Source organism: Electrona antarctica (assembly GCF_951216825.1).
Source record: "Electrona antarctica genome assembly, chromosome: 7".
NCBI lineage: Eukaryota > Metazoa > Chordata > Actinopteri > Myctophiformes > Myctophidae > Electrona > Electrona antarctica.
In genome coordinates, this window is record NC_136812.1 from 57,440,952 (window position 1) to 57,455,112 (window position 14,161).

General features: G+C 47.5%; 1 protein-coding gene across 3 annotated transcripts in view; it reads left to right on the plus strand.

Annotated features, from left to right (window-relative positions):
- Nucleotides 1-12,680, plus strand: part of med16 (mediator complex subunit 16) — a 52,564-nt gene extending 39,884 nt beyond the window's left edge. For all 3 annotated transcript variants that reach the window (XM_079506572.1, XM_079506571.1, XM_079506573.1), the window contains exons 15-17: nucleotides 4-235; nucleotides 9,243-9,326; nucleotides 11,189-12,680. In XM_079506572.1, coding sequence (XP_079362698.1) covers nucleotides 4-235; nucleotides 9,243-9,326; nucleotides 11,189-11,315 — 443 coding nt within the window. In that variant the 3' untranslated portion in view covers nucleotides 11,316-12,680. The remainder of the gene's footprint in view (nucleotides 1-3; nucleotides 236-9,242; nucleotides 9,327-11,188) is intronic.
- The last annotated feature ends 1,481 nt before the right edge of the window (nucleotides 12,681-14,161 follow it).

Here is a 14,161-nt window from a genome sequence, read left to right on the forward strand (position 1 = left end):
CAGCTCGTGACGAGGGCCACCCTCAGGAGCCAGACGAGTCCCTGATAGACGAGTGCTGCCTCCTCCCCAGTCAGCTGCTGGTCCCCAGCCTGGACTGGCTGCCGGTCAACGACGGCGTGATCGTCAAGCTCCAGGGGAAGCACCCGCTGCGCCTGCAGTTCGGGAAGCCCTACTCCCTGCCCGCCGGCACCAACAACAACAACAACAACAGCCAGCAGGTGGAGGTGTTCTCCAGGTAAACAAACAAACAAACACGCATGCGCTCAACTTCTTCAACTGTCTTTTGACCTGAGATCAGATTCTAAAAATGTCTTCTAAATCCTGACGGTTTTCTGAAAAAGCTCTGTTTCTATGTCAGTGGTTCTTTCGATTTTTCAAAAATAGCAGACCTACAAGCTTGTAGTGCGGCACTCGGTGCCGCGCTATGAGCTTGTAGATCTGCTATTTTTCAATAGCTAAAGCATAACATAATGCTAACACCAAAAGGGGTTCCCGCCCAAAATGGGTTAACCCATTCAGGACGGGAACCCCTTTTGGTGTTCAAAGCGCTACGAGCTTGTAGATTTGCTATTTTTGAAAAATCGTAAAAATTTGTTCTTTCAGAGCGAACCTTTTTAGCTCAAATGTTTGCTTCTTTGCTTTCCCTGGAACAACATATGTGACCATAGAGCTTGCCATCTTGCCATTTCACCAGAGGAGAAAAACTTTTTATTTTTTAATAGCACAGGCAGACTCTTCACATACTAGAGGCTAGAGCATGTCTGAAATAAGTGTCAGAGCTGAAATCGACATGTAAATATGAAATAGATGCGTAAACATGTAGCTAGGTGTAATGTTAGAGACCACAGAAGAAATGTAAATATGAAATAAATGCTTAAACATGTAGCTAGGTGTAATGTTAGAGACCACAGAAGTGAACCTTTTAAGCCTGTTTTCTCAACTCGCTGTTTTCTGCAAGACATTACTCTATAAGCCACATCTCCAAAACTAGTGGGTCAAACTGAACAACCAATATGTCAATTTGAAGCTATGATTCCCTGCTTTCATATGTTTGAGAACCACTGATATAGAAACATACGGCTTTTCAGAAAACTGTCATGATTTAGAAGAGAATCTGGTCTCAGTCCTAAATGGGTTATTCTGGGAAATAGAATCTGAGATAAATGGGTTTTAAACATCCAGTTGTCATTGAAGTCTATGGGCGCAGCCAGAGCCATAGAGTAAGACAGAGTTACGACAACTCTGTTCACTTCATGGGGCTTCAGTCCAATGGAGGCTCTTCTACATAGACTTCTATAGAGCGTCGCTGTCCCGCCCCCTCGAGAGACCCGGAAAATAAATCCCTGTTCATTTTCCTCATAGACTTTTTAGAAAGTATTTATTTAAAGACGTTTACGCTGCGGACAAAGCCAACTCTTGTCGTGACAAATCATGACAATAAACACAATGTTTTGGGCCAAACAAAGAATTAGTAAGTAGTAATCATTTGTTTGGTCCAAAATATTGTGTTTGTTGTCATGATTTGTCACGACTCGAGTTGGCTTCGTACGACGCTTAAAAGGTCTTTAAATAAATACTTTTTGAAATGTCTATGGGAAAAATGCATTGGGAATCATTTCCTGGGCCTGGCGTCGTCATGAAAGGGGGCGGGGACTGCAACGCTCTATAGGCGAAGAGCATTGCGAAGAGTGACAAAGTCCTGGACCGGAAGTTGGCAGAATACACTGGACCATCATCAAACGCGGAAGTTATGCAGGAATGCCTACTATGTGGCAAAAAAATACTTTATGGCCTTGACAGCTCATGGATCCAAACAGAAAAGTCATATCTGATTGCATTAAACAACATTAAATAATGTTAAACTCACTTTACCTGTTGCTTTGCCACTCAATTTGCCACTCGATGTGCCATTCACTTTAAGCATGCGCATACCCTCTATAGTACAACATAAACATTACGGAGACTTTAGTTGTCACTGTACAATACTTTACAACAGTTGTCATGTTGCACGCATGCCTAAAATTGCTCATATTTGCGCCGCCCCTCGTTGAAAACAATGCATTTCCAACTCCAGCTTGTCTCTCTCCAGGCTGCATGAGCAGCACTCGAGCGCTCCGTTTTCTGCCCCCTCAATGTCCTAACTCTGTCTTTACTCTGTGGCTCTGGGCGCGGCCATCTTGTTTCCGGTCCATTGCCTGTTTATGGACGGCTATAGCGAATAATATAGCTATTATTGAAATCTTTCATCATTCAATAACAACCTAAATGAAAAATCACACCCGTGTGAAGTGAGGGGCACTCTTTGCTCAGACACATATGATGTAAATTCTCCATTCATTGTCAATGGGAATTTAATGTTTGTGTAAGAAGAAAATAGCCGATTTGCTCGTCCACATATGACGTTCATTCTCCATGAATTGTCAATGGGAATTTAACCCATTCTGGGCGGGAACCCCTTTTGGTGTTTTAAGCATTATGTTATACTTTAGCTATTGAAAAATAGTGGATCTACAAGCTCATAGCTGGTAGATCTGCTATTTTTTTTAAAAACCTGTTAAAATGTGTGGCGCAAATCTTTGAATATATATTCTTTCAGAGCGAACGTTTTTAACTCAAATCTTTGCTTCTGGGCGGGGGGGTCCCTGGAACAACATATTTGTCAGATGGGGCTCCATGGCCAAATACAGATAATTCCGGGGGTCCTTGAAATGAAAAAGGTTGAGCACCATTGACATATAGAAATATAGGTTTTTCAGAAAACTTTTAGGATTTAGAAGACACTTTAAAAAATCACACCCGTGTGAACGGAGTGGTGTAAGGTATTATATAGCCTGATCAGCTGTGGTCTGACGTAATGTCTGACGTAATGAAATCACACCCGTGTGAACTGAGTGACCATAGCAACCATGCTCATTATTTTGGTACGAACAAACACGTGGACACGTAAACTAACAAAGCCAGTTGTTGGAGTGGTTTACACCACTCAAAGAAAAATCGGCATCAGGTCTAAATGTGTTAATGTTTATGTAAGACTAAGATCTACACTATAGGAGGTTATAGCGCCCCTCAAAAACTTGTCTAACTTGTCCTTGGCATCCTGAAGCCGTTGGGCCAAACTTGTTAAAGTGGTCTTTGGCAGTAATTGAGAACTGCAGCGTTTTGGTTACTTTCCTCTTATTGGTTAATTTCCGTCCGAGAAACCGTGCCGGCCTTCCAAGCGAAGCAGTGGCGGGTCTCTACCCTGAGTCTCTCTCTCCCCTGAGTCTCTCTCTCCCCTGAGTCTCTCTCTACCCTGAGTCTCTCTCTCCCCTGAGTCTCGCTCTACCCTGAGTCTCGCTCTCCCCTGAGTCTCTCTCTCCCCTGAGTCTCTCTCTCCCCTGAGTCTCTCTCTCCCCTGAGTCTCTCTCTCCCCTGAGTCTCTCTCTCCCCTGAGTCTCTCTCTACCCTGAGTCTCTCTCTCCCCTGAGTCTCTCTCTCCCCTGAGTCTCTCTCTCTCCCCTGAGTCTCTCTCTCCCCTGACTGAACCTCTCACCATGAGGAGGCTTAAAGATTTTTCCAGTTTTTCATGTGTCTATGAGGTGACATTACTTCATTAGACACCCTGGAGTCGTTTTTATGTGCAATGGTGTATTAACTTTGTATTTAGGGTTTCTTCCTGGAGGCTGAACCCTTGACAGTCAAACGGGCCAATGAAATAAACAGTAATATAGTGACACCACACTATCAGCCCCTCCCCTAACCCCTCCCCCTTTATCATACAACTACAGCTGTGGGTGCGGCTTCAGTTCAGGTGGATCACCACCCATCACCACTCACCAGGCAAACCATGCATACTTAATGAACTGGTGGGCGTGCCCCCATAAAAACAACATTTTAACAAATACTGTACACTTTTTTGAAAAAATTATACCTCCTTATATAACAATAAGACCTGATGATCATGTTTTAGGGTGGAAACTAATCACGGCACTCCATCTTTAAGGCTCATTCATAGTCTGGATTTTCGGTGGTGAGCTGACCACCAGGAGCTGAAATAACATTGAGCGGAGGTGAGTAAAAAACAGAGAGAAGGGCTGGAGCGGTGGCGGTGGTTTGCTCTTCACCGCGGCTTGTGACGTCATGTTGTAGTCCGGTGGTCACCTAACCACCGAAAATCCAGACTATGAATAACGCTTTTAGGTGGTTCGGGCATCTAGTAAGTGTTGTAAACTCTAAAGTACTGGACCCTCGTCTGGTTCTGACAGACAGGTAGTGTGTGCAGGCTGGGTGGTGTGTGATAATCCGGTTGAAGTATTCCTTTGGTACGGCGACTGCGGCGGCGGGCCCGGGAGAACAATAACGTGACACGAGACAGTATCACGCTAAAGGTTCACAAAGTTTATTACACAAACGTGAACATATAGTGCTGGATCATAATGACACGACAATAAGATATGAGACAGAATAACGTGCCTACTGCAGCAAGGCTGACCTTACTGCCGCTGAGATGTCTCTCGTAGCCTATCTATAAAGTATGCTACAGTACAGGCAGTACACAATACATATCAAGTACGCTGTATCTCAAGTTCAAGTACATAGACTAAGATGTACTGTGCATGGACTAATTATTATAACAGTAAGGATGCCTCCCGAGGGTCTCCCTAGGGAGGTCCTCGATGCACGTCCCACTGGAAGGAGACCGCGGGGAAGATCCGCCAGATGGAGGGATTACATCTCCAAACTGGATCCCCCCAGGATGAAGTTAACTAATGTTGCTCTGGAGAGGGAAGCTCTCTGCTGGAGCTGTTGCCCATCAAGGGTTGGGGGGGTCAGTCCCTGCTTGGCACTCAGCATCAAGAGTTGGATTGGGGGGTCAGTCCCTGCATGGCACTCAGCATCAAGGGTTGGATTAGGGGGGATAGTCCCTGCTTGGCACTCAGCATCAAGGGTTGGATTGGGGGGGGGGGGGGTAGTCACTGCTTGGCACTCAGCATCAAGGGTTGGATTGGGGGGGGATAGTCACTGCTTGGCACTCAGCATCAAGGGTTGGATTGGGGGGGGATAGTCACTGCTTGGCACTCAGCATCAAGGGTTGGATTGGAGGGTCAGATCAACTACAAATGATTCCCGACTCTCGCATACATCAATGTGTGTGACAAAGCCGCAGGACTTCATCCTTTTAACCGCGGCCCATCGGCTTTGCGGATTGGCCGAGGTTCGCGTGCCCTTCTGTGCCCTTCCGCGACATATAAGTGTCCCCTCACGCGGGCGGGGCGTTAGCATTCGCTAAAAACCTCCCCTTGACGGCAGTTGGAAGAATCTCTCCCATCCGCCGACAGAGACGGACCGATGCTGCGCTGGACGGCCCACCTGAAAGGAGGGCCCAAGACGTCTTTTCACGCGGCGGTGGCCGTGGGACACCGCGTCTTCTCCTTCGGAGGCCTCCGCTACCGCGATAACCACCACCATGGCGGCGGCGGCCACCTGGGACTCATCGACGTGCACGTCTTCAACACGGTGTCGCTGCGCTGGAGCACGCTTCTGCCCCCAGAGAAGGGCGGCGGCGGCGGCGGCGGCGGCGGCGGCGGCGGCGGCGGCGACCGTTCCCCCTCCTCGCCTCCGCAGGAGGTGCCCTCCATGCGCGTGGGCCACACGGCGGTGCTGATCGGCGACGCCGACATCTACGTGTGGGGTGGCATCATGAACTTCGAGATCGAGGAGGCGGACAACGGCATCACCATCCGTGGCGAGAAATGCGTGGCCCTGCACGCCTTCAGCGCCGACACGGGCCGCTGGTCGCGGCCGCGCGCCCTGGGCGCCGTGCCCGAGGCGCGCTGCATCCACTCGGCGGTGGCGCTTGGCCGTGCCATGTACATCTACGGCGGCTACGAGCTCACGCGGCGCACCAACGACATCTACGTGCTGGACACGGTCACCATGACGTGGTCACTGGTCACCACCGGAGGGGGAGGGGGAGGTGTGCCCCTCGACGACGGGACGCAACCCGTGTCCTCGTGCCACTCGGCCACCGTCATCGGCACCAAGATGTTCGTGTTCGGCGGGCGTGGTGACCGCGACGAGGTCATCTACGACGCGGTGCGCGTGTTCGACACGGAGACGCGCTGCTGGACGACGGCCACACCCCCAGCCCCCCAGCGGGGGGTTGCGGGGCGGCCCCCCCTCCTCCTCCCGGAGGGCCGGCGGGGCCACTCGGCGTTCGCGCACAACGGCGAGCTCTACATCTTCGGCGGCTACAACCCCAACCTGGACCGCAGCTTCAACGACCTGTGGCGCTTCAGCCCGGCGACGTGCCGCTGGCGCCGGATGGAGCCGCGCGGCGCGGGGCCCTGCAGCATGTCGCGCATGTGCTGCTGCGTGGTGGGCGAGCGCATGGTGCTGTTCGGCGAGCACCGGCACACGCCCGACGACCTCTACATCCTGGACCTCAGCCCCAGCCTGAAGACCATGTGCAAGGTGGCGGTGATCGCGTGCGGCCGCGCCGTGGACACGGCGGGCCTGCCGCGGGACATCCGCTGGGAGCTGGCGTCCATGACGACGGCTGTGGGCGGCGGCGGCAGGGGGGAGGAGCCCGGCGCCGTGACCGACGACGGCGGCGGGAAGCAGGCGGCTCCTCCTCCGCCGCGGAAAGTAGACCCACGGCCCTAAAAAGGAGACGTCCACCCCTTAATGGTAGACCCTATACGCCCCCTTAGAAAGACCTACCTTCATCCGGATGGAAGGAGACCTCTACGCTCCCTTAGAAAGACCTACCTTCATCCGGATGGAAGGAGACCCTCCACCCTTAACGGAGACCTATATACGCCCCCTTAGAAAGACCTACCTTCATCCGGATGGAAGGGGAGACCCTCCACCCGTTATTCGTAGGGGAACAGCAGAACACAGGAATGTGCTATAGAACTATAGACAAATCCACAGATTTGTCAGGAGGAGGGACCTGGGCACTGATTCGCTACACCTGGGAACCCCTTTACGCCCAGTTGATTCAGGAATGAACGTAGAAACAAAGCAGAGTTTTGGGTAGAGGAAGGAACAAAAGGTTTGTGAACTGGAACTGGAGAAAGAAAAAAATAAACGATTGCAAATGTGGAGACCTTTGTGTTTTTTTTGTTTCCTTTTTTCCTTTATTTTTTCCTCTCTGTCAACATTTAATATCGTATATGGTTCACTTCACACTATAGGCCCCTTTTGAAATAAAAGCTGCGTGGTTTTCATATTTAAACCATTTCGACGAGGACGATTCTACAAATGCCTTCTAAATCCTGACGGTGGTGCTCAACCTTTTTCATGTCAAGGACCCCAAGAATTATCTGTAATTGGCCGCTGACCCCCATCTGAAAATATGTAGTTCCAGGGGGACCCCCCCCCCCCCCCCCCAGAAGCAAAGATATGAGTTAAAAACGTTCGCTCTGAAAGAATATATATTCAAAGATTTGTGCCACATTTTCACGATTTTTCCAAAAATAGCAGACCTACAAGCTTGTAGCGTGCCACTCGGTGTCGCGCTATGAGCTTGTAGATCTGCTATTTTTCAATAGCTAAATTATAACATAATGTTTTAAAACACCAAAAGGGGTTCCCGCCCAAAATGGGTTAAACCCTAGAAAATGAGAAATTACCAAAATATGCCGCCGTATAGCAGCCGTTTTTAGAAGGCGCTTTGTCCACCTGCCCAGAATGACAGAGTCCGTACCGGATACGGTATTGTCCTCAGAATCGATGTTACTCCAGACGTATCGACGTAGATTCTCCATCCATCCATCTTCAACCGCTTTTCCGTAGCCAGGTTGCGGGGGGCAACAGCTCCACCAGTAGAGCTCCAGCTCCTTCCCTCTCCAGAGCAACATTAGTGACTTCCTCCTGGGGGGATCCTGAGACGTTCCAAGGCCAGTGAGTCGATGTGTTTCGTCCAACTGCGCCTTGGTCTGCCCCCGGGGTCTCCTGGACGTGCCTCGAGGACCGCCCTAGGGAGACACTCCCGAGAGGCATCCTAGCCAGATGCCCCGAACCACCTAAGCTGGCTCCTTTCCAGGCGAAGGAGCAGCGACTCGACTCCGAGTCTCTCTCGTGTGACTGAACTTCTCACCCTATCTCTCCATAGTGATATTCGGTTGCCGTGTACATAAACTGACCACGAGCAGCCGTGGAAAAAAGTACTCAATTGTTTTACTTAAGTAAAAGTACCAATACTGTAGAACTTTACTTTAGAACTACTTCGTTACAAGTAAAAGTACGGAATTGAAAATGTACTTGAGTAAAAGTACAAAAGTATCGGCATCAAAATGTACTTAAAGTACTAAAAGTAAAAGTACTCATTAGTACTCATCTACTCAGTAGATCGGCTATTTTCAAATGGCCGAAATGTATAGGGTTGAAGTGGGTTATGTATGTTTTCTAATCAAAATTTAAATCTCCAAAGTAACTAGTAACTAAAGTTTTCAAATAAATGTAGTGAAGTAGAAGTAGAAGTAAAAGTAAGTAGAAGTAAAATAATTGGTAATGGGAAATACTCAAGTAAAGTACAAATACCTCAAAATTGTACTTAAGTACAGTACTTAAGTAAAAGTATTTGGTTACTTTCCACCACTGACCACGAGTGGCCTAACAATAGCTGGCATGACGCAGAGCAAAGCCCAACAACTTGCCAAGTACTGAGCTCTGTTTGGGCTGTTCTAGGCAGTGTGTCTGTGGAGGAGAAGGAGTCATGTGTATCCTTATAGGTGTGTGTGTGGAGGAGGAGTCATGTGTATCCTTATAGGTGTGTGTGTGTGGAGGAGGAGAAGGTGTCATGTGTATCCTTATAGGTATGTGTGTGGAGGAGGAGTCATGTGTATCCTTATAGGTATGTGTGTGGAGGAGGAGTCATGTGTATCCTTATAGGTGTGTGTGTGGAGGAGGAGAAGGAGTCATGTGTATCCTTATAGGTGTGTGTGTGGAGGAGGAGGAGTCATGTGTATCCTTATAGGTGTGTGTGTGGAGGAGGAGAAGGAGTCATGTGTATCCTTATAGGTGTGTGTGTGGAGGAGGAGAAGGAGTCATGTGTATCCTTATAGGTGTGTGTGTGTGTGGAGGAGGAGAAGGAGTCATGTGTATCCTTATAGGTGTGTGTGTGGAGGAGGAGAAGGTGTCATGTGTGTTCTTAGGTGCCCATGAACTGTCAACCCCGTTATATTTGTTCTCCCTGTACAAATGCATCGTAATTTTGCAGATTCAACTGAAGAACTAAAACGTGTTGTGTTTTCCAGGAGTCCAGGGTCTCAGAGGATGGACAACCTGAGGTGTCTCCATATGGGCGTCTGTCCTACTGAGGAGAGCAAGTCCTGTACCAGGTATCTGTCTGTCTGTCTGTCTGTCTGTCTGTCTGTCTGTCTGTCTGTCTGCCTGCCTGCCTGCCTGCCTGCCTGCCTGTCTGTCTGTCTGTCTGCCTGCCTACCTGCCTGCCTGCCTGTCTGTCTGTCTGTCTGCCTGCCTGCCTGCCTGCCTGCCTGCCTGCCTGCCTGCCTGTCTGTCTGTCTGCCTGTCTCTGTCTGCCTGTCTGTCTGTCTGTCCAAAATTAAACTTCCAACTGTTTTGTTATTGTATTTTGATGTATTATCGGCTACGCTATAAGCTCATTGTCTAAGCTCCGTAACTCTGTAACTCAACATACCCGGCTGGTCGTCCTAATACTTATGATACTGATAATAAAACGGTAAAATAAGATCAAAGAGCCCAGGCGGTGGCGTAACCGTCTGGGCACCCAACTGGTAATCCAGTCGCAGTGTGCCGCGGGTTCGACTCCCGAGCCCGACACGGCCTTTACTGCATGTCTTCCCCCATCTCTCTCCCGTTTCCTGTCAGCCTACTGTCTGTCCCTTCAAAAACCAATAAAAGGCGTAAGCCGCAAAAATAAATAAATAAGATCAAAGAAAGACAGAACATCAAAGAAAGAAAGAGTGCAAAAAAGATCACATTCCATTGCATTTTGTCTCTTTGTTGTGTTTGATCCTGGCGTGGTGTAAATCCATGTTTATGTGTATTTATTTGATATGGACATGACATAATTACATTGCTCATTGCACAGTTGTACAATGTGTAGATATATTGTTTACAGTGTGCTAGTTTTCACCACTTGTCCACAGGAGACTTTTCTAAAAAAAAATCTGTGACACTATAGTTTAACCCATTTTGTGCGGGAACCCCTTTTGGTGTTAGCATTATGTTATGCTTTATCTATTGAAAAATAGCAGATCTACGAGCTTGTAGGTCTGCTATTTTTGAAAAATCGAAGAACGACTGACATAGAAACATAGCTTTTTCAGAAAACTGTCAGGATGTAGAAGACTTTTAGAATCTGATCTCAGGTCAAAATGGGTTAAAAAAAAAAACACCCAATCAAATACAAAAAATTATACATTCTAATAATAATTTACAGCAAAATTACAATACCGATTACATAATCTCCAATACAAAAGTAAACGTATTCACTCTGGTAACCAGTCAGAAGCTAAGCTATGCATGAAGCTATACATGTGAACACAGTTGGTTTGATTCTAAGGCCTCACTCACACTGTTGCAACATGCATACAACATTTGTCTTGTGTCTTGTCCGTGTGTAATGGCCGCCCCCAATGCATTTCCAATGGAAGTCACATGGTTTGACAAAACATTTTTGTTTGATGGCTGTGTTGTGCCCCCCTCCCCCGCATCAAATAAAAATGTTTGCTAGTTTTTATTTAGTTTTTATTTTGGTGAAATGCTTAGTTTTAGTTTAGTTTTAGTTTAGTTTAGTTATAGTTTAGTTTTAGTTTTTTAAACTAAAAAACTAACTAAAACTATACAAACAATAACTATAACTAAGGGTATTTTTTCTATAATTTCAGTTAGTTTTGTGAACACACAATACAGTTTCAGTTTAGTTATCGTTTTTAATTTATTTTTATTTTTTATTTAGTTTCAGTTAACTAAAATGTTTTTTTAATTCTAGTTTTCGTTTTTTAGTTAGTTTTATTTAACTATTATAACCTTGATCGGCACAGTGTAACTGAGTGTGTGTGTGTGCGTGTACTTAGGTGTGGCTGTGTCACTATGCTCATATCTCCTAATAAAAGCAACGCCATGAATCAGTATCTCACTCTGTGTGCGTGTGCGTGTGTGTGTGTGTGTGTGTGTGTGTGTGTGTGTGTGTGTGCGCGCGTGTGCGTGCACATAGGTGTGGCTGCGTCACCATGCTCAGATCTCCTAATAAAAGCAACGCCATGAAGCAGTGGGAACAACGATGGATCAAGAACTGTCTGTGTGGAGGACTGTGGAGGAGGATCCCCCCCACCATGGCCTAGGGGTCACCCAGAGGTCATCCAGAGGTCACCTAGAGGTCATCCAGAGGTCACCTAGAGGTCATCCAGAGGTCACCTACTGCAGAGCGCTGGTTCCCAAACTTTTTCACGTCAAGGACCCCCCAAATTGACACTAATCAGCCTGCGGACCCCCATTTGAAGAGATATGCCAGGGACCCCCATAAGAGAAGATCTTTACGGCTCTAGCAGTGATTCTCAAATCTTAATTTCAACGACCCTCAGTTTGACATGCATTAGTCTACGGACCCCCCATTTAATGGCATTTCTATCTCTGGGACCCCCAAATTATATTGTAAAATCAATGTTAATTTAACTCTGAGAGTGTACAAATGGAACCAAACGGACCCTAAAACAGGTCAATTTGGTTCCATTTGGAGTTACAGCCCCATAAGGGTCCATTTGGTTCCTAACTATCATTTATCTGGGGACTCCCTCGATGGACCCCTGGGGGTCCCCGGACCCCACTTTGGGAACCACTGCAATAGAACACCGAAGTCTGACGTCATCCACACATCGTACCTGCGTCTCGTATACTTCCGCCGCCGGATTAAGTAAGCGGACACAGAGCCACCTCCCCGACATGGAGAAAAACCTCCGCGGTCGACCGAGGGGACGAGTGAGTGGTGTCAGGACTTCTGGACTCTCGATATAGAGTCTTACATCGGACACAAGCCCCCCCACCCCCATGCACACACAGTCTTCATCTTAAAGAAGTGGTTCACCCAAAGAAATGGGTGGCTGTCATCTCCCTTAGAGATGGGGTGAGAAGTTCAGTCACGCGAGAGAGACTCGGAGTAGAGCCGCTGCTTCTTCTTCGCCTGGAAAGGAGCCAGCTTATGTGGTTCGGGGCATCTGGTCAGGACGCCTCTCGAGAGTCTCTCGAGGGAGGGCACGTCCCACTGGGAGGAGACCCCCCCAGGGGGCAGACCAAAGGCAACACATGGACTCACTGGCCTTGGAACGCGCCTCTCGGGTCACTAATGTTGCTCTGGAGAGGGGAAGTCTGGAGGAGCTGTTGCTCCCGCGACCCGACTACGGATATGCGGTTGAAGATGGTCCACCCCAAACAAAATGACTTATTGTCTATCAACTCCATCAACACCATGGAGCCTTGAATTGACAGAGATGTTGTTGTTTTTGATTCCTGAGCCGAAGATATGAGACACTAGCATGCATGCATTACCTCCGGTCATCACATTGAATCAATTCAAGGCTCCATGAAGTGTAATAAGTAATGTTATGATTCTGGGAAGCATGTACACTTTTGTTCAACCCCGCACACACGCACACACACACCTCTTTTTCTTTTCTATGTTTTGTATTAAAATGAATGTCAACACAAGGAAATGGAGTTGTGATTATTACTGTGTGTGTGTGTGTGTGTGTGTGTGTGTGTGTGTGTGTGTGTGTGTGACACTGTGTGTGTGTGATTGTATGTGTTATCCAGGCTTGTGATGCCCCCCACACCCTGGGGCCCTAGTAAGTGTGTCCCGCTTTCCCTCCCATTCCGGGGAGAGCGAATGTTTTTAACTCCAATCTTTGCTTCTGAGGGGTTCCTGGAACAACATATTTTCAGACGGGGGTCGGTGGCCAGTTTAAATTTTGGGGTCCTTGACATGAAATATTGAGCACCATGCATTGATACAGAAACATGAGGTATTTCAGAAAACTGTCAGAATTTAGAAGACATTTTTTAAATTTCGACGTCAGGCCTTGACACTAATTAGACCGCGGACCCCCATTTTAAAAGATGTGCCAGGGACCCCCATAAGAGAATATTTTTACATCTCTAGCAAGTTTAATTTCAAGGACCCCCAGTTTGACATGCATTAGTCTACGGACCCCCATTTAATGGCATTTCTATCTCTGGTACCCCAATTTATATTGTAAAATCAATGTTAATTTAACTCTTGAGAGTGTACAAATGGAACCAAATGGACCCGTTATGGTCCATTTGTACACTCAGAGCTACAGACCCCATAAGGGTTCATTTCGTTCCAAACTATCATTTAGCTGGGGACCCCCTGGAACTTCCTCAAGGACCCCTGGGGGTCCCCGGACCCCACTTTGGGAACCACTGTCTCCTGTTTCGATGTTCTCTGTTCCAAGCAGTTGAGCAGTGGTCTCTCCAACTGACGTCCTGCATGATAAGCAGTGAGTTCTTAAAAATGGTTTCTCTGGCAACCAATTTCTGCCCCTATACGACTCACTCCAGTGACAGAATTCCCCTATGAGCCTTGGCTAGGAATCAATTTCCCATAACCCATTTAGACCTGAGATCGATTCTACAAATGCCTTCTAAATCCTGACAGTTTTCTGAAAAACCTATGTTTCCATATCGGTGGTTCTCAAACATTTTCATGTCAAGGACCCCCAAAAATGATATGTAATCGGCCACCCCCCCCCCCTCCCAGAAGCAAAGATCTGAGTTAAAAACGTTCGCTCTGAAAGATTTGGGCAACATTTTCATGATTTTTCAAAAATAGCAGATCTACAAGCTTGAGCAAGCTCACGCTATGAGCTTGTAGATCTGCTATTTTTCAACAGCTAAAGCATAACATAATGCTTAAAACACCAAAAGGGGTTCCCGTCCTGAATGGATTTTAATGTATGTCACACTGTCAGCCAAACTGACTAGAGATCAGTGTCATGGGACACGCCTGAACTAACCTGACTTGTCCCTGGTGTTGCTGCCACCACAGTAACACAACTGTATAACAGGCAGGGACTAATTTAAACTAATTTGTTTATGAAAGGGGGCTTCAGCCCCTGCCCTTTTACCCATCTGTAAAACAACTGCCCTCTCCAGACCACGAATGCATCATTTA